The 22,639-nt window shown below is 37.8% G+C and overlaps 1 protein-coding gene across 3 annotated transcripts in view; it reads left to right on the plus strand.

Annotated features, from left to right (window-relative positions):
• Nucleotides 1–6,208: 6,208 nt before the first annotated feature.
• The window catches only part of Depdc1 (DEP domain containing 1), a 35,709-nt gene continuing 19,278 nt past the window's right edge, over nt 6,209–22,639 (plus strand). For all 3 annotated transcript variants that reach the window (XM_031375995.1, XM_031375996.1, XM_031375997.1), the window contains exons 1-4: nt 6,209–6,366; nt 8,787–9,052; nt 21,183–21,339; nt 22,348–22,469. In XM_031375995.1, the coding sequence (XP_031231855.1) occupies nt 6,319–6,366; nt 8,787–9,052; nt 21,183–21,339; nt 22,348–22,469 (593 nt within the window). In that variant the 5' untranslated portion in view covers nt 6,209–6,318. The remainder of the gene's footprint in view (nt 6,367–8,786; nt 9,053–21,182; nt 21,340–22,347; nt 22,470–22,639) is intronic.

The following is a 22,639-nucleotide window of genomic DNA, read 5'->3' on the forward strand; positions in this document are numbered from 1 at the left end:
TTTGGAGTTCTATAGGCTTCTTGTATGTTCATGGGCATCTCTTTCTTTAGATTAGGGAAGTTTTCTTCTATAATTTTGTTGAAGATATTTACTGGCCCATTACCTTGGGAGTCTTCACTCTCTTCTATACCTATTATCCTTAGGTTTGGTCTTCTCATTGCATCCTGGATTTCTTGAATGTTTTGGGTTAGGAGCTTTTAGCTTTTTGCATTTCTTTGACTGTTGTGTCAATGTTTTCTATGGTGTCTTCTACCCCTGAGATTCTCTCTTCTATCTCTTGTATTCTGTTGGTGATGCTTGCATCTACGACTCCTGATTTCTTTCCTAGGTTTTGTATCTCCAGGGTTGTCTCTCTTTCTGATTTCTTTATTGTTTCTATTTCCATTTTTAGATTCTGGATGGTTTTGCTCATTTCCTTTACCTGTTTGATTGTGTTTTCCTGTAGTTCTCTAAGGGATTTTTGTGTTTCCTCTTGAAGGGCTTCTAGCTGTTTACCTGTGTTCTCCTGTATTTCTTTGAGGGTGCTATTTATGTCTTTCTTAAAGTCCTGTATCATCATCATGAGAAATGATTTTATATCTGAATCATGCTTTTCTGGTGTGATGGTGTATCCAGGACTTGCAATGGTGGGAGTATTGGGTTCTGATGTAACCTAAGTAACCTTGGTTTATGTTGCTTATATTCTTACACTTGCACTCCATCATCTGTTTATCTCTACTGCTACCTGTCCTTGCTAAATCTGACTGGAGCCGGTCTCTCCTGTGATCATGATTGTGTCAGAACTCCTCAGTGTCAAGCTGTCTCTGTGATCCTGTGATTCTGGGATCCTGTGACCCTGGGCTTGTTAGAGCACCTGGGAGTGGAGCTTCCTCTGGGTGTTTTGGGAATGACTGCAGAGTTTATGCTCTAGGTCTGCTCAGGGCACTGGCCAGCCCAGACAGACTGGAAGCAACCAGAGCCACTGGGTTGGCAGAGATCCTGTGTGCCTGGGTCCTGCTGGTCCCAGTTATTCCCGTTGTTGGGACAGATGTTGTGTCTTCATCCTGGGCTTGTTAGAGCACCTGGGAGTAGAGCTTCCTCTGGGTGTTGTGGGACCAGAAGGAACCTGAGCCACTGGGCTGGCGGAGTTTCTGTGTGCCAGGTCCCACTGGTCTCAGTTACTCCCGGTGTTGGGACAGATGCTATGTCCTCCTCATCTCTGATCCTGGGCATGTTAGAGCACCAAAATCCACAAGAGAGGAGAGATCAAATTCCTCCAAGTTACCCCCTGAACTTGACATATGAACAGTGATCTATGAGTTCCCCCTGCCATCTTGGCCATGTGCTCTCTTATTCTTGGCTCCTGGCTGACTCATTCTTGACTTTGTTTGTTTGTTTGCTTGTATTGTTTTGTTTGCTTGTTTGTTTGTTTTTTTAGAGACAGGGTTTCTGTGTGTAACCCTGGCTATGAAAATGTAATTTCTGACTCTAAGTCTTAAGTATCATTGTAGAAGGTAGGGCAGAAATACTGCAAGAATCAGAAGAACAGGAAGCTTGATGTAAGATTGTGTCTCCTAGGAATGTGAGAAGCTATACTCATAAAGTCTCAGCAATCTGACTGTGGTGGCTTGAATGAGAATGTTCCCCATAAGCTCATATATTAGATACTTATTCTATGGTAGAACTCTTTGGGAAAGATTAGAAGATTAGAAGGTGTAGCCTTGGTGGAATAAGTGTTTCACAGAGGGTGGTCTTTGATCTCTCTCTCAGTCTCAGTCTCAGTCTCAGTCTCTCCCTGTCCCCCCTATTGTTCCAACATGTTTCAACATTCTATCCTACAAGGTGGTCTTAGTTAGTTTTTTTATTGCTGTGAAGAGACATCATGGGCATGACAACTCTTATAAAGAAAAACATTTAATTGGGGCTTGCTTACAGTTTCAGATGTTTTTAGTCCATTATCATCATGGCAAGAAAGCATGATGGCATTCAGGCAGACATGGTGCTGCAGAAGTAGCTGAGAGTTCTACACCTGGATCCACAGGTAGCAGGAAGAGAGTTGTTGGGACTGGCTTGGGCTCTTGAAATCTCAAAGCCATGCCCATGACACACTTTCTCCAAAAGGACCATACCTACCCCAACAATGAAACACCTCCTAATCCCTCCCAAGTGGTACTACTTCCTGATGACTAACCATTCAAATGTATGTCCCTAAGTGAGCCACTCTTATTCAAACCACCACAAGAAGTCTACTTAAGAATCAGGAAGTTCTGGTTATACCCAAGAAGCATAAATCCTAGATTTCTGTAGCAGATGATGATGATAATGAAAGTCTTCTAGGACATTTGATGATTGCTGGCATGAAATGTGCTATAGATCTGAGCCTGAAGCACAGATATCGGATGGTGGTGAATGAAGGTACAGATGGGGGACAGTCTGTCTATCATATTCACCTCCATGTCCTTGGGGGTTAGCAGATGAACTGGCCTCCTGGTTAAGCAGGTTGGGGATAAGTATCCTTCTCTAGGTAGTTGGCAAACTCCAGTAAGTTAAATGGCACAATAGTTTTGCATGTGTATGGAGAAATTAAAGAGATCATTCTGTGCCTAATAAAAGGCATTGTTGGAAAAAAAAAAAAAAAAACCAGGAAGTTCACATGGAGCAACCCATGGCTTCAGCTACATATGTAGCAGAGGATGGCCTTGTCGGGCATCAGTGGGAGGAGAGGCCCTTGGCCTTGTGAAGACTCAATACCCCAGTGTAGGGGAATGCCAGAGTAGGAGGCAGGAGTGGGTGGGTGGGTGGGTGGGGCACCCTCATAGAAACAGGGGCAGGGGAATGGGATAAGGGATTTCCAGAGGGGAAACTGGGAAAGGAGATAACATTTGATATGTAAATAAAGAAATATCAAATAAAAGGAAAGGAAAAAAAGAATCAGGAAGTTCTAGCATGAGTTTCATTAAGACCTAGTAAATCAAGGATTCAAAAGTCTAGGGAAGTCTCTAAAACTCTTAAGGTTCACCAGGGCCTACCTCTTCAAGGTAATATAAGCAGTAAGAACTGCTGAGGAGTGCAGACTCTCCTATCTGTTCATCTACCTGCAAGTCCTTCCAGCTTTCCTGGATCATCATCCACAGTAGAGTAGGTTTTGGTAATATAGTTGTCCTTGAATCATCCATGCTCCTATGAGCAACCCTTCACTCTTTCATACTCCTTTAAGTAACTCTAATAGACTCATTGGTTCACCAAGTTGGACTATGATAGTATTGTTACTTTTGTCTGTCACCATTTTTTTTTAACCTGTGGTGAGTATATGTTCCTTTATATCTCCCCATGTATTATATCACACTGACAAATTTTAGAATTCTCAAGTCTTGTTCTACATCTCTGTGCATGCTTTTGAGAGCATTTCCAGATTTAACTGAATATAGAAAACCCATCATGAATGTGGACACTGCTATCCCATGTGTTGAAATCATCTTCAGGAAGGAAAGAAAAATAAGAAAGAAGGAAGAAAGGGAGGAAGGCAGGGAAGGAGGGATGGAGAAAAGAAAGGAAGAGAGGAAGAAAGGAAGGAAGGGAACCCTAGCTGAGTACCAGAATTCATCTCTCTCATTTTTCTGATTGTGGATTTAATATGGCCAATTGCCTAATGCTCCTATCACCTTAATCGCTGTCATGATAGACTATACACTCAAACTATAAAACAGTATAAACCCCTCTTTAAGTCGATATTGTTGGGTATTTTGCAACAACATGAAAAAATAACTAATACAGATCATTGTACAGAAAAACAAAGTAATACATATTTTAAATTTAAGTAGAACTTCTGGAACTCATTAAGCTATAAAACAGAATTAGTTTTTATATTATCCTAGTCTTAAAGATAAGAATACATTGATAAAACTTTTGATAAATCATCTTTCTAAAAAGCCTCATTTAGTAAATAAAGTAAAAACTACCCACATTTGGAAAAAAGATATATATTTAGATTAAATAAATGCAGCAAATCCAAACAACTAAAATACATATTCAGAACTATCATACTCCAGTGACTGAAAACTATATGCAAAGAAGTATCATTGAAGCAGCTCAAGACAAATAATGCACCATTTCTAGGAAAATTACTCAGAAGATTACAGCTGCCTCACTGAGGCCAGAAGGAAGTGAGACAATATTTATAAAGTGCTGAGAAAAAAAAAATAATTCTTAACCTAAAACTTCATATTCACAGAAAAACTCTTAGAAATGAAGATGAAATATTTCCAAATAGGGATAAATACAATTTAAAAAATAGTTGTCAGCAAACATGTTTTAAAAGAATTTTTAAAAGACTTCTTTAAACAGAGGAAATAACACCCAAAATGACCAGTAGATTTGAAAAGGAAACAGAAATAGAAAATGCCTCTGTAAATCTAATATACTCTTGTTGTCCTTTACACTTCTGTAAAATACATTTGATTTCTGAAAATAAGAATCATAACATATCTTGTCTGCAGTTTATGTAGATATAATACAAATGCATACAATAACAAAGCAAGGGAAAATAAATGAGAATATCTGGTAGGAAGTTTACTAGATGCTTTATGGAGAATAAACTATAGAAAGCGAAACTAGATATAAATGTCTCCATACACACTGTAGCTATCTACAGTAAAAGGGATTATTAAAATCAACAGCAAGATTAACAGGAATAAATTTGTCATGTTTTAAGGTGAAACTCTCAGAAGGCAAGTAACCTGGACTGCTATGGTTTGCCCATACAACTTCATATCACTCTTAAAATCCCCTTAATACTCCCTTCTACCATGGCTTCATGATTCTGTTTCTTTTTCTCATTAAAACCCCTCTCTCCGTGTGGCTCACTCTAAATCACAATCAGCTCTGATGTTTCCTTCTTTAAAAACCCTTACCAAAAGGAAAGGCTTCGTAACTTTTCCACACATTCCACACAGTTCATTAAGGTTATCATAGTGATTTAGAAAATACATCATTTATTTATTTACTTCACAACTTATACAAAACAGGAATGTGTGCTCAGTGTAAATTTAGGCATATTGAGAGAAAAACTTCTAAAAGAGACAACATTTTTGTGTAGAGCAAACTTTGAAAGACCCATTCACCCAGATTGGTGTCCTTCCAATTTTTCAGTAAATCCTATTTTCATGAAGCTAACAAACCAGTGAATAAAAACAGATCATATACAAATACACACAAATCTAATATTAAAGATTGTGGGCAAGAGTAAGAGAAGTAGAAGGAGAAAGAAAATGTTGGTACTGCAAGTAGATTGTGGACCAGAAAACAGATGATGTGAAATTTATAAATAAATGTCAATTACTTTGCAAGAATGTTCCTTTTTCTATGAATTTCTACCATAAAGGTTAATTTCCAGACTTTTTGGTGACCTTTCTTCGACAATGAGAACAAAATCTTCATAATGTTTTCACTATTTTGTGCAAATCATTTCTATGTCATTGTTATTATACAAATCATTACCTTTCTTAGAAGGTGATAGAAGAGCAAGTCAAAGGAATTTTTACAGGTGTGAACTAACACACACATGTATATATCTTGGTCCTATAAAACAGTACAACTAAAGACAACTGATTTTTAAACGACAATATTTCATCTTAACTGAAAAAACATAAAAATCATATTAAATAAGGGTAAATATAGACATTTGGTGTACGCGTTACATAAGCCAGCACTACCCTCTAATAGGTAGAGACTAAAGGATGCTAGGAAAACCTGCAAGTCTATATGTCAAATAGACACATAAGCTACTTGCCCAGGGTTTGAAACTTTGTGTGTGTGTGTGTGTGTGTGAGAGAGAGAGAGGGAGGGGGGAGGGAGGGTGGGAGGGGAGAAGGGAGGGAGGAAGGGAGGGAGGGAAGGAGAGGGGGTTGGGGAGGGAGGGAGAGGGGGAGGGCAGCTGGAGATCCCTCCCCCAAAAAAGAGAAAAAGAAGTTGAAAGGAAACACACACACAGGCCACCCTTTTAGGGGTAGTGTCCGGGTGAAACACAGTCTGTTTTATATTAGCATTGCTGAAGAGCCCCTAGAATGAAGAAGGAAGAGTTTCTGCAGTTGGCAGTTCATTCGCTATACAATCCCTTTGAATCTGAGCTCCACAGCCGGAGCTCCTGTAACGTCCTGACAGGCTGTGCTCACATCACAGCGCCTTCCCCTGTGAAGCATCATGTGACTCAATAGGGCCTCCAATCAGCTTCGCTTGGAGATATTCAAATCAGCAGCGCGGCAGTTGTTCCGATACCAGCTCCAAGCTACGGAGGTTCCTGCTACAGCGCAGTTTCCGCCGCCTCAGCCCGGCAATGATAGCATGGAACGTCAGGGTGCTCCTCTTGGACCTTACCGGGCAACCAAGCTGGTAAGAACGTGGACTAGAGGGACCAGAGACCGAGGTTTCCCGATGGATCCTGGGAGACCTGGGTATACGAGAGACTTAAGTTTCCTGAGGGGACTCAGAACTACCAGATTCGTGAGCCAGGGATCTGGTATCCCGAGTGAGCCAAGACGCGTAGATTTCTGAGAAAGGTGCTGAGGGAAACTAATGCGGCTGCTCCTGTCTCCGTCTTTGACTAGCACTCCACTCTCGTGTCTCTCAGTTTCAGATCCAAAGTGCTCCAAAGTGCTCTGCCTCAAAGCTATACCACTTTCTGACTTTGTGAGACAACTCCTCAGATGTCTTCTCCCCCTACTCCCTCCTCGCAACCCCGATTCTCATGATAATTTTAGCCACTTTTCACTTGTAATTTACAGCCTCTCAGAATTAGAAATTAAACTTTCAAGTCTGGAAGCCCAGACGTAACAGTTTGGCTTATTGACCCTACAGAATTTGTAAGTAGCACTAGGAAAGAACTATTCAACCTAAACCCTGAATACTTTTAGTAACCACTTTTAATAATCACTGGGGCTGTGCATTTGAATTACATTAAGAGATTCACCTAACCTCAGTTTCCACATTGGTACAATGGTACAATACATGCCCACTTTAAGAGATTTTCTAAAAATAGTCTGTGTATGAGAATGTGTGGTAGTCTATAGAATAATAAGCAAATTAACCTCTCACAAATGCTAGTCCTGCTTTACCATTGTGGAAACTAAGGCTCAAAGAAGGAACTCTCCGAAAGCCACATAAATGGTGAATGGAAGAACTAGAAAATAAATCTCTTTCTGGCATGGTGATCTTGATATTCTATTGCTCAACAGAATATGTGGTGGGTATGTTTATCAGTAGAAAGGATGGAATTTAGTTCTGCAATACCATACTGAGATAGTCCTGTCACATTAGAAATTTACCATCTTAGATGAAAGTAGCATAAGCACTGCCCCCCCCACACTCACACAAAAATGCCAAGTACTTCCAAAAATTTACATAAAGTAAGTTTTTTTTAATTACCACAAGATAGGTATTAATATAAGGCTATTGAGGTACAGGAGTAAAGAGCAAAGATTCATAAACAAGAAGTAAGACTAAAGTTTAAGCAAATCCTAAATGTTTCAGTCTGGAACCTTATAAGTCCATCATATCTCAAAAATATTCTGTGATGTCTGTGAGTGCAGAGTCACATGTTACTTTACTACTATAGTGAAACAGTTCAATAAAGTTTCCTGTATGTAAGTAATGAGAGAGGTTTGGGAAGGCAAGAATTACATTTACTCTTTTTCAGATGTAAAACCAATATTGTGATCTTACATGTGACATAATTAATAGTCTCATCTACCAGGTTAATAATCGGATTTCTAACATTTTTTTTCTATTAAAAAGTTGTGTTAATTGTATTATGTTCTAATGTTAATGTCACAAATCTAGACAGTTAACGTATTTGAAAGTAGCTCAGAAAATAAGTGGTTATATGCATAAGTTCATTAAATGTGCAATGAATTTGTTTTACTAGTTTATCATTTTATCTATACTATCTATGTTCATTATAGATGTTTGTTTGTTTGTTTTGAAGAAGGTCTTTTTGTGTGGTTCTATGCAGATCAGGTTGTCCTTAAACTCACATATATCTCCTAACCTTTGCCATCATGCCCAGATCTTCGTAAGAGATACTGTACTAAATACCTAGCATTAAAAGCCCTTTGGCATTATAATTGCTGTGTGCCAGAAGTCTTATCTTGCTAGTACAGTAATTGAACACTGATTCTAGACAGAGTTGGTTAAGCCTGCCTTTTGTTGTTGTTTGTTCATTTTGTTTTGATTTTATTTTGTGATTAAAAACCTATGGTGTCAGTTCTACTTTTAATTTTGAGATGATAATATCTTATAAAACTGTGAAATTTATAGTTAAATACTGAACATAAACATGTTGTCTGGCATAAAAGCTACCAGCATATTAAAAAAAAAAACTAATAGTAAATGTTATTTACTATTAATATTATACTTCTAAGAATATTATACTTCTAAGAATATTATAAGAATAATATTAAGAATATTATACTTCTTTTCATTCTGAAGTTTTCTAAGTAGTTGTAATGCCTAGTGAATACTTAGTAAAGAAAGCCTATTAAAATAAAATATTATCTTGACACTAGAATTAGTAATAAGAAATGAGATAAGATTTTATGTAGCACAGATAAGATATTTTCCCTCAATAATATTTACAGTATAATTACCTGTGAAATAAAGAATTTTCTTTGTCTACAGATTTTCTTTATTCCATTTGGTTATTTTGAGATAGGGCCTCATGTAGCCCAAACTAGCCTATAACTGACTTTATACCCAAATCAATTAGATTTCATTTTTGCTATATTTTTTTTAAAGTGTTTTTCTTCTCTTCACAGTGGAATGAAGTAACCACATCTTTTCGAGTAGGAATGCCATTAAGAAAACATAGACAACATTTAAAAAAATATAGCAATTGTTTCACCGCAGTTGAAGCTGTAGATTGGCTTTATGATCTGTTAAGAAGTAATAGTAATTTTGGTCCTGAAGTTACAAGACAACAGACTATTCAACTATTGAGAAAATTTCTTAAGAATCATGTGATTGAAGATATCAAAGGTAGATGGGGATCAGAAAGCCTTGATAACAACAATCAACTATTCAGGTACTGAATTGATATATCATTACAAAGCCTAATTCCCTCTGCTTTCACCATTCTACCAAAGAGAAATAGTCTTCCTTGGTAAAAAGCCCCCAAAATAGTTATCCAATATCAGATGGTCATTCCTGAAACCATATACATACAAGTAACTTTATATGGATTGAGTGGGTTGTGTTTCTATTTTTAAAGTATGTATAAATCAATATATGCATGAATTTGAGAGAGCAAGAAGTGGGTATTGGGAAGGATTGGAGGGAGGAAAGAGAAGGGGGAAATCATGTAATTATATTTTAAGTTCAAAATTAAAAAAAAAAACACAATGAAGAAAAAAAGCTGAAATTACAATGTAGTTGTAACTCCATATTTGCTATAGATTTACTGCAATAGTAGCTTCTTTCAGAGAAGTGATTTTTTAGAAAAGTATTGCTGCTTTTTTTATTGAAAATAGATTTTTTTGTACAATATATTTTCATTAATAATTTTTCTACCTCAACTCCTAGTCCCTCCACACCTCTACTCCCACACAGATCCACATTCTTCTTCTCTTAGAAGAAACAAAAACAAAAGTTATGTAAGGAATAGTACTAAAATAAAATATGATAAATAAGAAATAAATCAGAATATAATAAAACAACCAAAGGAGAAAAAGGCCCAAAGAAAAAGCACAAGAAATGCATATAGATGCAACACACATGTTGACACACTCAAGAATCCCATAGAAACACAAATATGAAGTCATAATATATGGCTTAGGTAAAGAACCTATAAAGTAAACAAAACAAAACATGTCTTAACATTATGAGACAGAACCTTCAATGATGCCATTAGGTTCATTTTGTATTGGCCATCTACTGCTGGGTGCAGGGCAATACCCTTAAGAGTGTTTTGTTTCCCCAGGGAGACTCCCTTGAAGAAAGCTAATTTTTCATTTGCAAGAGGATATCAATTACAGATAGCTTCTGGGTGAGGGATGGGTGTGTGTCTATTTCTTTCAACTGTAGGACCCCATCTGGTATAGATCCTGTGCATTCTGCCTTAGTCTATGAATTCATCTGTGTGCCAGTCCTCTTGTATTTAGAAGGCCTTGATTCTTTACTGTTCTCTATCTCATCTGGCTCTTACACTTATATTCTTATATTCACCTTCTCTTCATTTTTTTTCTGAGACCTAAGAGGAGGGCTTTGATGGAGACATACCAATTATAACCGAGTGTTCCAAGATCTCTCACTCAGCGTAATTTCTGGCTGTGTAAGTCTCTGTACATTATTCCAATCTGCTGCAGAAGGAGTTTCTCTGATGATGGCTGAACATGGCACTGACTTATGAATGTAGCAGAATGTCATTGTCATTGCTATGTTTTGCTTTGTTTTGTTTTAAAATAGTAGTGTTTGGTTTTACCCTAGTTTATCTAGTCTCAGGTTCTTGATCAACCAAGCAGTATTGGATATTGATTCCATCTCATTGAGTGGACTTAAGTCAAATCAGATATTAGTTGATTACCTCTACCAGCTTTGTGCCACCATTTCCTTAGCATATCTTGTAGGCAGGACACTATTGTAGATCGAAGGGTTTATGGCTAGGTTAGTGTTTACATTTCTCTTTTTATAGTGTACAGAGTAACTTCCTATACTAAAGATGCTAGCACATAGGGGTGAAGGCTCTATGTAGGCACCATGTTTCTTCATGTTTAATGAGTTGTGTTGGTGTTGTCTTTAGCAGTAGGGTCTTACCATAGGTTTGTAGAGAGCTACCAATAGTCTTGGCAAAAACTTGGGTTGTTTGGGGTTCTTATGGATCCTCTTTGACCAACAACTCAATTAGATGTAACCCATTGCTGGTACTAGAAGCTTCATTTTTGATGAGAGATATCCAGTTGGGGCTTTGTCTCACTAGTTATTTGGTGATTTTATTTAGACTTTTTTCATATATGTATATATTAAAGAAGTTTCTACTATATTAGGTTTTCAAATGGCATTTAGTTTTAGATGTTCTTCCCCAGATCCCTTGCTTGCCCCACACCTCATTTCCCTTCTCTTTCCCATTTGATCTTCCCATTCTAGTCCCCCTCCCCTACCAACAGACACACACCCAACATACACACACACACACACACACACACACACACACACACACACACACTCCTCCATTCTTGGGACATCTATCCTTCTACCCTAGCTGGTTATTGTTATTCTCTAGCTCTGTGGTCCTATGGATTGTAGCTTGATTATCAATGACTTAACAGCTAACAACCACCATACCATATAAGTGAATACATATAATATTTGTCTTTGGGTCTGAGATACTTCACTGAAGATGACTTTTTTTTCAAGCTCTATCCATTTGATGGATGTGAATTTCATGATTCCCCCCTTTTAAACTGCTAACTAAATATATCACAGTTTCTTTATTCATTCATCCATTGGTGGATATTAGATTGTTTTCAATTTCTAGCTATTATGAATGGATTAGTAATGAACATGGTTAATCAAGTGTCTCTGTAGTAGGATAGAGAGACCTTTGGGTGTAAGCCAAGACTGGTAAGTGTTTCCTTTATTTCATGTCCTTGTCACCGTAACCTAGTTTTATTGAAATTAGTAATTCTAACTGATGTAAGATGAAATCTTATGATTTGCTACTTTTTTCTTTTTTTCTTGAATATTTTATGTATTTGCCTTTCAAATGTTATCCCCTTTCCTGGATTACCCTCTGGAACACCCCATAACATCTCTCCTGTTTTTATAAGCATGCTCTCTCTCAAACCTATTCACTCCCACCTCATTGCCCTGGCATTTCCGTACACTGGCAAATCAAGCCTTTACAGGACCAAGGGCCTCTGATCCTATTGATTCCAGACAATGCCATCCTTTGCTACGTGCAGCTGGAGCCATGGGTCCCTCCTCTTTGATTGGTGGTTTAGTCTCTGGGAACACTGGGGGGTCTGGATGGTTGATATTGTTGCACTTCTTATGGGGTTGCAAACCCCTTCATCTCCTTCAGTCCTATCCTCCGTTGGGGTCCCTGTGATCAGTCCAATGGTTGGCTGTGAGCATCCATCTCTGTATTTGTCAGGCTCTGGCAAAACCTCAGGAGACAGCTATACCAGGCTCCTGTCAGCAAGCTCTTCTTGGCATCTGCAATAGTGTCTGGGTTTAGTGTCTGTATATGGGATAGATCCCCAGGTGGGACAGTCTATGGATGGCCTTTCCTTCAATATCTGCTCTACACATTATCCCCATATTTCCTTTAGACAGGTGCCATTCTGAGTTAAAAGTTTGGAGATGAGTGGGTGGCCCCAACCCCACAACCTGGGCCTTGCCTAACCTCTGGATATGATCTCTACAGGTTCTCCCTCCTCTTTGTTGGCCATTTCAGCTAATCTCATCCTTATTGGATCCTAGTAGCCTCTTGCTTTCCTGGCATCTGGGACTTGCTGGTGGCTACCACTAGTTCTCCAAACCCCATTGCTACATACCACTGTTCAAATTCCTAACCCTCTGTAATCATCCCTGTTTCCTCCCATACCTGATCCTGCCCTCCTTTTTTCCCCTCCCTCTCCTCTATTCTTCCCAAGTCCCTCCCACCCTCTACCTCCCACAAGTATTTGATTCCTCCATATAAGAAGGACTGAAGCACCTGCATTTTGACCATCCTTCTTCTTGAGCTTCATATGGTCTGTAAATTGTGTCTTGGGTATTCCGAGTTTTTGGGCTAATATCCACTTTTCAGTGAGTGCATACCATGTGTGTTCATTTGTGACTGAGTTACCTTACTCATGATGATATTTTCTAGTTTCTTCCATTTGCCTTGGAATTTCATGAAGTCATTCTTTTTAATAGCTTAGTAGTACTACATTGTATAAATGTACCACATTTTCTGTATCTATTCCTCTGTTGAAGGACATCTGGGTTCTTTCCAGCTTCTGGCCATTATAAATAAGGCTTCTATGAACATAGTGGAGCATGTGTCCTTGCTATATGTTAAAGCATCTTCTGGGTATATGCCCAGGAGTAGTTTAGCTGGGTTTTCAGGTAATACTATGTCCAGTTTTCTGAGGAACTGCCAGATTGATTTTCAGAGTAGTTGTACCAGCTTGCAATCCCACCAACAATGGAGAAGTGTTCCTCTTTCTCCACATCCTTACCAGCATCTGCTGTCACCTGAGTTTTAAATCTTAGCCATCCTAACTAGTGTGAGGTAGAATCTTAGGGTTGTTTTGATTTGTATTTCCCTGATGACTAAGGATGTTGAACATTTCTTTAGGTGCTTCTTGGCCATTCTAGATTCCTCAGTTGAGAATTCTTTGTTTAGCTCTATACCCCATTTTTAATAGGGTTATTTAGTTCTCTGGAGTCTAACTTCTTTAGTTCTTTGTATATATTGGATATTAGCCCTTTATCAGATATAGGCTTGGTAAAGATCTTTCCTAATCAGTTCCTTGTCATTTTGTCCTGTTGACAGTTTCTTTTGCCTTACAGAAGCTTTGCAATTTTATGAGGTCCCATGTGTTAATTCTTGATCTTAGAGCATAAGCCATTGGTGTTCTATTCAGGATATTTTCCACTGTGCTCATGTGGATATTTTCCCCACTTTCTCTTCTATTAGATTCAGTGTATCTGGTTTTATGTGGAGGTCTTTGATCCACTTGGACTTGGGCTTTCTACAGGGAGATAAGAATGGATCAATTTGCATTCCTCTACATGTTGACTGCCAGTTGAACCAGCACCATTTGTTGAAAATGCTGTCACATCCATTGGACAGTTTTAGCTCCTTTGTCAAAGATCAAGTGACCATAGGTGTGAGGGTTCATTTCTTGGTCTTCAATTCTATACCATTGATCAACTGCCTGTCACTGTACCAATATCATGCAGTTTTTATCACTATTGCTCTGTAATATAGCTTGAGGTCAGGGATGTTGATTCCCCTAGAAGTTCTTTTATTTTTGAGAATAGTTTTTGCTATCCTGGGTTTTTTGTTATTTCAAATGAATTTGAGAATTGCTCTTTCTAACTCTATGAAGAACTGAGTTGGAATTTTGATTGGGATTGCATGGAATCTCTAGATTGCTTTTGGCAAGATGGCCATTTTTACTATATTAATCCTGCCAATCCATGAGCATGGGAGATCTTTCCATCTTCTGAGATCTTCTTCAATTTCTTTCTTCAGGGACTTGAAGTTTTTGTCATATAGACCTTTTATTTGCTTGGTTAGAGTTACACCAAGGTATTTTATATTTTTTGTGACTATTGTGAAGGGTATTGTTTCCCTAATTTCTTTCTCAGCCTATTTATCCTTTGAGTAGAGGAAGGCTACTGATTTGTTTGAGTTAATTTTATATCCAGCCACTTTGCTGAAGTTGTTTATCAGGTTTAGGGGTTCTCTGGTGGAATTTTAGGGGTTACATAAGTATACTATCATATCATCTGCAAATAATGATATTTTGACTTCTTTCTTTCCAATTTGTATACCATTGATCTCCTTTGTTGTCTAATTGCTCTGGCTAGGACTTCAAGTACTACATTGAATAGGGAGGGAGAGACTGAGCAGCCTAGTGGGACATACAAATTACAACCTAGTGTTCCAAGATCTCTCATTCAGCATAATTTCTGGCTGTGTGGATTTTCCATTTCCAGGCTTGCCTCCATTTGTGTTTTCTTTATTGTTTTCACTTCTAGGTCTTGGATCACTTTTTTCAATTCCTTCACCTGTTTACCTGTGTTTTCCTGTATTTCTTTCAATGAGTTATTGATATCCTCCTTAAAAGACTCTATTATCTTCATGAGATAGTATTTTAGGACAGATTCCTGATTTTCAGGTATGTTGGTGTATTCAGGGCTTGCTGTGGTGGGAGAATTGGGTTCTCATGATGTCCTCGTATTTTGACTTCTGTTGCTTATGATCTTGCACTTGCCTTTTGCCATCTAGATATCCTTGGTGTTTGTTGGTCTGGGTGACTGTATAGAGTCTGTCTCTTTTGTCCCTCGGTTGCTTCAGGTCCCCTGGTAGGCTTGCGGCCCTGTGGGGCCTTCCAACTGGAGGCTCTTCACAGGGGCAAAGAAGCTGCTGATCTGTTGCCCTGGCTGTAGTAGATATTCTGGGAGGCCTTCAGACTGGATCTTCAGTGGAGTAGATTAGCTGTTGTCCAACTCCCCTGAGTGTAGCTGATCCTCAAATGCTCGACTACTCTGAGTATAGTGGGTCCAACTGCTCTGAGTGCAGCAGGTCCTCTAGGATAGATCAGGATATGGTGTCTTCATGAGAGCAGACCAACTAGGGGTCTGCCCCAGCAGAAAAGAACGGGCAGAAGAGGTAGAAAGGACTGAAGAGGAGTGATATTCGGGAGGGCAGGGGCTTTGGTAAGTGATGGGTCCTGAGTCCACCAGGCTCCCAGCATCAGCCCAGGAAGTGTGTGTGGGGGGGAGGGGGTTACCAACTGCTCTGAGTGCTGCAGGTCCTCTAGGATGGATCAGTATATGGAGTCTTCACAGAACAGACCAACTAGGGGTCTGCCCCAGCAGCAAGGACTGGCAAAAATAGGTCTGTTTAAATTGCTTATCTGATTTTGATATAACTTTTATAAGTGGTATATATCCAGAAAATTATACATTTCTTTTAGATTTTTCCAATTTAGTGATGTGCAGGTAAAGTATGCCCTTATGATTGAGTATGTGGTTTGTTTTGGAGAAAGTTTATGGGATGTGTGAAACATTCCATAAATATGTGCTGGATCTAATTGGCTTATGATGTCACACAGTGCTAACATTTCTCTTTTCAGTTTTGTCTGGATAAGCTATCAGTTGGTTTGCTGAGAGTAGGGTATTAAATTCAGTCTGTATCACTGTATGAGAGTCATTATGTAACTTAAGCTGTAGTAGTGTTTCTTTTATGAACAAATGAAATATTTTCTTGGTAGATTTTTCTTTTGATGCTCTTCCCTATCTCTTCTGATTAGTTTTGGTTTGAAGTCTATTTTCTTGGATATTAAAATAGCTACACCAGCTTCTAAGAACATCTTTTTCTATTCTTTTACCCTGAGGTGCTGCCTATCCTTGATGTTAAGGTGTGTTTGATGCATGCAGCAGAAGATTAGATCCTGTTTTTGAATCCATTGTTTGTTTTTTGCAGAACTGTTGATGTTGTATTAGAAATGAGCAGTATTTGTTAATTCCCCTATTTTGTGGGTCCTCCTATAATGTGGCTCCTCCCCTTTTTTCATTTCTAATTTATTCTTTTTGTTTTCTTGTGTGTGGTTAGATTCTTTGTGTTGAAGTTGTTCTTGTGCTTTCTATAAATAGATACTGTTTGAATTTGGTTATATCATGGAATGTCATTCTTTCTCCACCCATTGTGATAGAAAGATTTGCATGGTATAATAGTGTAGGCTGGATTCTGGTCTCCTAGAGTTTGTAGAACATCCCTTCAGGTCCTGCTGGCTTTTAGAGTCTCCACTGAAAAGTCAGGTGTTTTTCTAATAGGTCTGTTTTTACATATATTTGGTATTTTTTTTCTTGCAGTTCTCAATATTCTTACTTTGTTCTATATATTCAGTTTTTTTATTATGTGACACTGAGAATTTCACTGATCCAGTTTATTTGATGTTCTATATCCTTGTACCTTGATAGACACATCATTCTTTAAGTTGGAAAATTTTCTTCTATGATTTTTTTTTTTTTTTAAATATTTTCTGTGCTTTTGAACTGGGTTTCTTTCCCTTTCTGTGTTCTTGCTAGTCTTTGACTTAGTCTTTTCATAGTGCCCCAGATTTTCTGGATATTTTGTCCCTGGATTTTTTTTTTTTTTTTAGACTTAACTTTTTCTTTGACCAAGGTATCCATTTCTTCTATCTTGCCTTTAAAACCTGCGAGTCTCTCTTCCATCCATTGTATTCTTTTGGTGAGACCTATCTATGAGCCTGAATTTTTTATTTCTAGTTTTCTCTCAGTTTACATTTTCTTTGTTGATACTTTTTCCACTTGCAAATCTTGAACTGTTTTCCTCATTTCATTCCATTGTTTGTGTTCTCATAGATTTTCTTAAGGGATATTCATTTCCTCTTTAAGGACATTTATATATATCCATAAAGGCTATTTTGAAGTCCCTTTCTTGTCCTTCAGCTATATTACATTTCTCAGGACCTACTGTACTATGGTTGCTGAGCTTTAGTGGAGACATATTGTCCAGTCTCTTACTGATTGTGTTTTTATGGAGGGTCTAGACATCTGGGTTTGCGATGATTATACTTCTAGGTGCTGATATCTGGTCTTGCCTTTGTTGTGTGGGTGTTCTATTCCTTGCTTGATGTTACCCTATTTCTTAGGAGAGTGTGGTGTCTGTAAATTGCCTGGTAGGGAATGCTTCTGAGATCCTGCCAGATGTGGCCACCAAGGATTCTGGTTAGAATGTGTTTCTTGATAATTGGGAGCTGACTGTTATAGATGGAGATGTGCTAAAAATGGGGGATGCTGAGAGGAATCACAGGAGTGATGAAAGGAGGATGTGCCCCCAATATCTGACTTAAACTCTGGGAATGGGAGAAGACAGGAAGGAGAGGCCACAACAGGTGGTCTACTACTGAGTTGGAGATGAGAGTGGGGGTTTGTAGGAGAGGAAGGAGTAAAAACCTGAAGATTGCCAGCATGCTTTCCTAGGTTATCTGCTTCCCAGGGTGTGTCTGTGGAAGTTGGAGGTAAGACAAGTGGATAGGGTGGTGAGGACAGGTGTAGAAGATCTTCATGGTCTGCTAGAGAAGGGCAAGGAGGAAGAGGAGATAGCAACAGGTGGTCTGCTACAGAACCTGAAGTGAGATTGGAGGATTAGATTTGGGAAAAACGAGGGTAAGTGAAGGTCTGGAGATTGCCTAGTATTGCTGCTCTTAAGTCAATTTGAAACGATGTAGAAGACTGTATGATTGAAAGTTGTGAGCTACAAAGTTCAACATTTTTGAGTGTTAAATAGTGTATAATAAAGTAGGAAATTGGAAGAATAACAGATACTTGTGTTTGTGTATGTTATGAAAGTTTTATCACATTTCAATAACATTATTATTGACCATAAGTTACATAAATTCCCTAAATTGCAAAACAAAGTCACAGGCCCTTGCTTTTAAATAATGTATAATTATCATAGTAACGTGATAAGATGATGAAAGTGAATGAGATGCCTGTGGACACTGAAGGCATGTATAGTCACATGTATATATCTACACACAAATACGCAATTAAAAGTTGCATATTTTTTAAAACACAATATTATACCTGTTTCAAATACCTCAGTATGAAAAGCAAAACTTTTTTCTTTATATTTTCTTTATTTACATTTCAAATGCTCTCCCCTTTCCTGGTTTCCCCTCTGAAAAATCCCCTATTCCCTCCTGCTGCCCACAAACCCACCCACTCCTGTTTCCTGGGCCTGACATTCCCCTACACTGGGGCATAGAGCCTTCATAGGACCAAGGGCCTCTCCTCCCATTGATGACCAACTAGACCATCCTCTGCTACATATGCAACCATGAGTCCCACCATGTGTACTTTTTGATTGGTGGTTTAATCTGTGGGAGCTCTGGGGATACTGGTTGGTTCATATTGATGTTCCTCCTATTGGGCTGCAAATCCCTTCAGCTCCTTGGGTCCTTTCTCTAGCTCCTTAATTGGGGACCCTGTGCTCAGTCCAATGGATGGCTGTGAACATCCACTACTGTATTTGTCGGGCACTGGCAGAGCCTCCCAGGAGACAGCTATATCCAGCTCCTGTCAGCAAGCACTTCTTGGCATCCACAATAGTGTCTGTGTTTGGTGATTGTATATGGGATGGATCCTGAGGTGGGGTAGTCTCTGCCTCACACTGTCTCCATATTTCCTCCCATGAGTATTATGTTAATACAATAAAAATGGTCATCTTTCTGAAGGCAATTTACAGGTTCAGTGCAATCCCCATCAAAATTCCAACTCAATTCTCCATAGAGTTAGAAGAGCAATTCTCAAATTTATCTGGAATAACAAAAAATCCAGGATAGCAAAAACTATTCTCAACAATAAAAAAACTTCTGTAGAGGAAGGCCACTGATTTGTTTGAGTTAATTTTGTATCCAGCTACTTTGCTGAAGTTGTTTATCAGGTTTAAGAGTTCTCTGGTGGAATTTTTTGGGGTCACTTAACTATACAATCATATCATCTGCAAATAGAGACAATTTGACTTCTTTCTTTCCGATTTGTATCCCATTGATCGCCTTTTGTCTAATTGCTCTAGCGAGGACTTCAAGTACTACATTGAATAGGTAGGCAGCCTTCTCTAGTCCCTGATTTTAGTGGGATTGCTTCAAGTTTCTCTCTATTTAGTTTGATGGTGACTATTGGTTTGTTGTATACTGCTTTTACTATGTATGGGCCTTGAATTCCTGATGTTTCCAAGACTTTTATCATGAAGGGGTGCTGGATTTTGTCAAATGCTTTCTCCATATCTAATGAGATGATCATATGTTTTTTTCTTTGAGTTTGTTTATATAGTGGATTATGTTGATGAATTTCCATATATTGAACCATCCCTGCATTCCTGCCATGAAGCCTACTTGATCATGGTAGATGATCGTTTCGATGTGTTCTTGGATTTGGTTTGTGAGAATTTTATTGAGTATTTTTGCATTGATTTTCATAAGGGAGATTGGTCTGAAGTTCACTTTGTTTGTTGGGTCTTTGTGTGCTTTAGGTATCAGAGTAATTGTGACTTCATAAACAAATTGTCTAGAGTACCTTCTGTTTCAATTTTGTGGAATAGTTTGAGGAGTATTGGTATTAGGTCTTCTTTGAAGGTCTGATAGAACTCTGCACTAAACCCATCTGCTCCTGGGATTTTTTTGGGTCGAAGACTTTTTTTTTTTTTTTTTTTTTTTTTTTTTTTTTTTTTTTTTTTTTTTTGCTTAGTTAGGGTTTTACTGCTGTGAACAGACACCATGACCAAGGCAACTTTTTTGTTATTGTTTGTTTTTTTGTTTTTTCGAGACAGGGATTCTCTATGTAGCCTTGGCTGTCCTGGAACTCACTCTGTAGACCAGGTTGGCCTCGAACTCAGAAACCATTCTGCCTCTGCCTCCCAAGTACTGGAATTAAAGGTATGCACCACTACCGCCCAGTGGGTGGGAGACTATTAATGACTGGAAAAACAAAACTCTTATGAGATAATTTTAAAAATATGTTGTAGCAAAGAAAGTTTCTAATGCCACAAAATATTAAGTATAAGTTTAGTATATGATGAAAGATACCGGAAAAAGAATAATACACAAGGCTAAACTGTTTACATATATTTATTGAAGCATAAACACATAAAAACCATGATAACTTTGTGATTCTCCTTAGGAGAGGGGTAAGATTTTAAATTAGGAGATTTTCTTGTACTTAGGAAAAGGTCAACTACTTAGTAAAATGTCAATAGTTATACTGTTTGGTAGTTTATATTATGTTCTTGTTTGTATACTTGAAATGCCTCATATTAAAATGAAAAACAAAATGCACCATAGTCAAAAGAAACAAGAGATTAAATCCTAAAATTGGAACAAACTGTCATAAGGCTGAAAGTATATACAAACTATGGGGCTTTTTGATGTTTTCTTATTTGTTTGTTTGGTTGGTTGGGTTTTGGTTTTGATTTTGATTTTGGTTTTGGTTTTGGTTTTGGTTTTGGTTTTGGTTTTTTGAGACAGAACTCTAAAGCTCTGGCTGTCCTGAAACTTACCTGTAGACCAGGCTGGCCCCAAACTCATAGAACTCCACCTGCCTCTGTTTCCTGAGTGCTGTAATTAAAGTCAGACACCAACACTACACAGCAATGGTTTTTTTTTTCTTTTTTCAAAGAGATTTACACAACTGTTTCCTAGAGCTATTTGTGTGTAAGCACTATTTCTTCAACCAAAGTCCTGATTGTAACCCTAAACTTAATATAAGCAAAACTGAAATGTGCACAGTATACGAAAGAAACAAGAACTGATAAGATACTTTATAGGTTTAGTGGTAATATTGATTTAATCTAGAATTTTTATTACTTGATAATGTAAGTAAATCAGATGTTTTGCATGATTTTAAAAATATACTCTAGAAGTTTATCATTTTATCACATCTTATTTAACTCCACATTATTTTCATACCAGATTTCCTGCAACTTCTCCACTTAAAACTTTTCCACAAAGACATCCAGAAATCAAGAAAATCAACACAGAGCCCTTTTCCAAAGACAAAGATAGTATTTTTAAATTACGAAACTTATCTCGTAAAACTCCTAAGAAGCGTGGATTACATTTCTCTCAGGTAAAATATTATTTTATTAACCAATAGTTTAAATAGCATTACCATGTGGCTAATAGTAAGATTATTTAAAGCAAATGATGCTTTAATATTTGAAGCCAATACTGACATCTCCTAAATTACAATCTTAAAATATATGTGTGTGTGTGTGTTGTGTGTGTGTGTGTGTGTGTGTGTTAATGTGTTTGGAACCTGCAGAAACAGTGTTGAATACAGTAATGAAGTACTCTTGAAAAGGAGTTTTATAATATAATATTTTGTCTTTGTTATTCTTCCTACCTGTGTTAATCTGATTTCTACCACTGTGATAAAATACTTGAAAATCACTCTCAAAGTAGGCAAGTTCAACCTCAGATTCCAAGAATTCAGTCTATATTCTCTAGTCTCTGTTAATTTTCATCTTATAGCAAGGCAATGCAGTCATAATTGTAGCATGAAAAAGAAGAAGCTACTTATGGAAACGGGAAGGTGAAAGAATGAAAAGGGTCCTGGGTTGGGGTACCAACAGTTCCCCCCATCAACCCGCTGCCTGTGATATAATTTCTTTCCAGGAGTCTTTGCCTCTTAAAGGTTCTGCCCCCTAGTAGGACCAGGTTGGACATTTAGACTTCTGTATGGATTGTTTGCAGCTCATTTGTGATCTAAACAATAGCCCTAGAATTTTATAACTCTTCAACTCTTCTCTGTTACTAGTCTTTTCTAAAAACCAAACTATAAAGTACCTAGACACAAAGTTGATTTGTATGTGTTGGGAAAGCTACAAAATTGAAAACTATGTATCCCATTATTTTCAGACACTTTGTAACTCCACAGTAGACTTTGACCTAGACAATTATTAAGTATTAAGAACACTGCCTCAATAAAGAAGCTGGAAATCCATCAAGAAAGACACCCAATGTCATCTTCAGTCCTATGCACACACACACCAAACAAACCTATGTTAAAAGTGTTCAACATTCCATTTAGTTTGAGTATAGACTGTAACAAACCAAAGCATTTTTACCCCTTCAGGAAAATACGGAAAAGGTAAATCATGAAGGAATAACCAATGAAGATCTAGAAACTGCACCTGACAACCAAGAAATAAGCCAGGAAGATGTTGAAGAAGTTTGGAGATACGTAATTATGATCTAGTAAGACAAAAATAAGCAATATTTAAGATTCTAAAGTATGTAGATTATTAATTTGATTTTTTATCCAAATATATAAATGAATAAAAACATTACTTTTCAAAGCTTAGAATTCAAACGTGCATGTATGGTTTTTGTTTTGTTTTGTTTTGTTTGTTTTTTTTTTTTTTTTT

This window comes from Mastomys coucha, unplaced genomic scaffold (assembly GCF_008632895.1).
Source record: "Mastomys coucha isolate ucsf_1 unplaced genomic scaffold, UCSF_Mcou_1 pScaffold16, whole genome shotgun sequence".
In the NCBI taxonomy this organism is placed as follows: domain Eukaryota; kingdom Metazoa; phylum Chordata; class Mammalia; order Rodentia; family Muridae; genus Mastomys; species Mastomys coucha.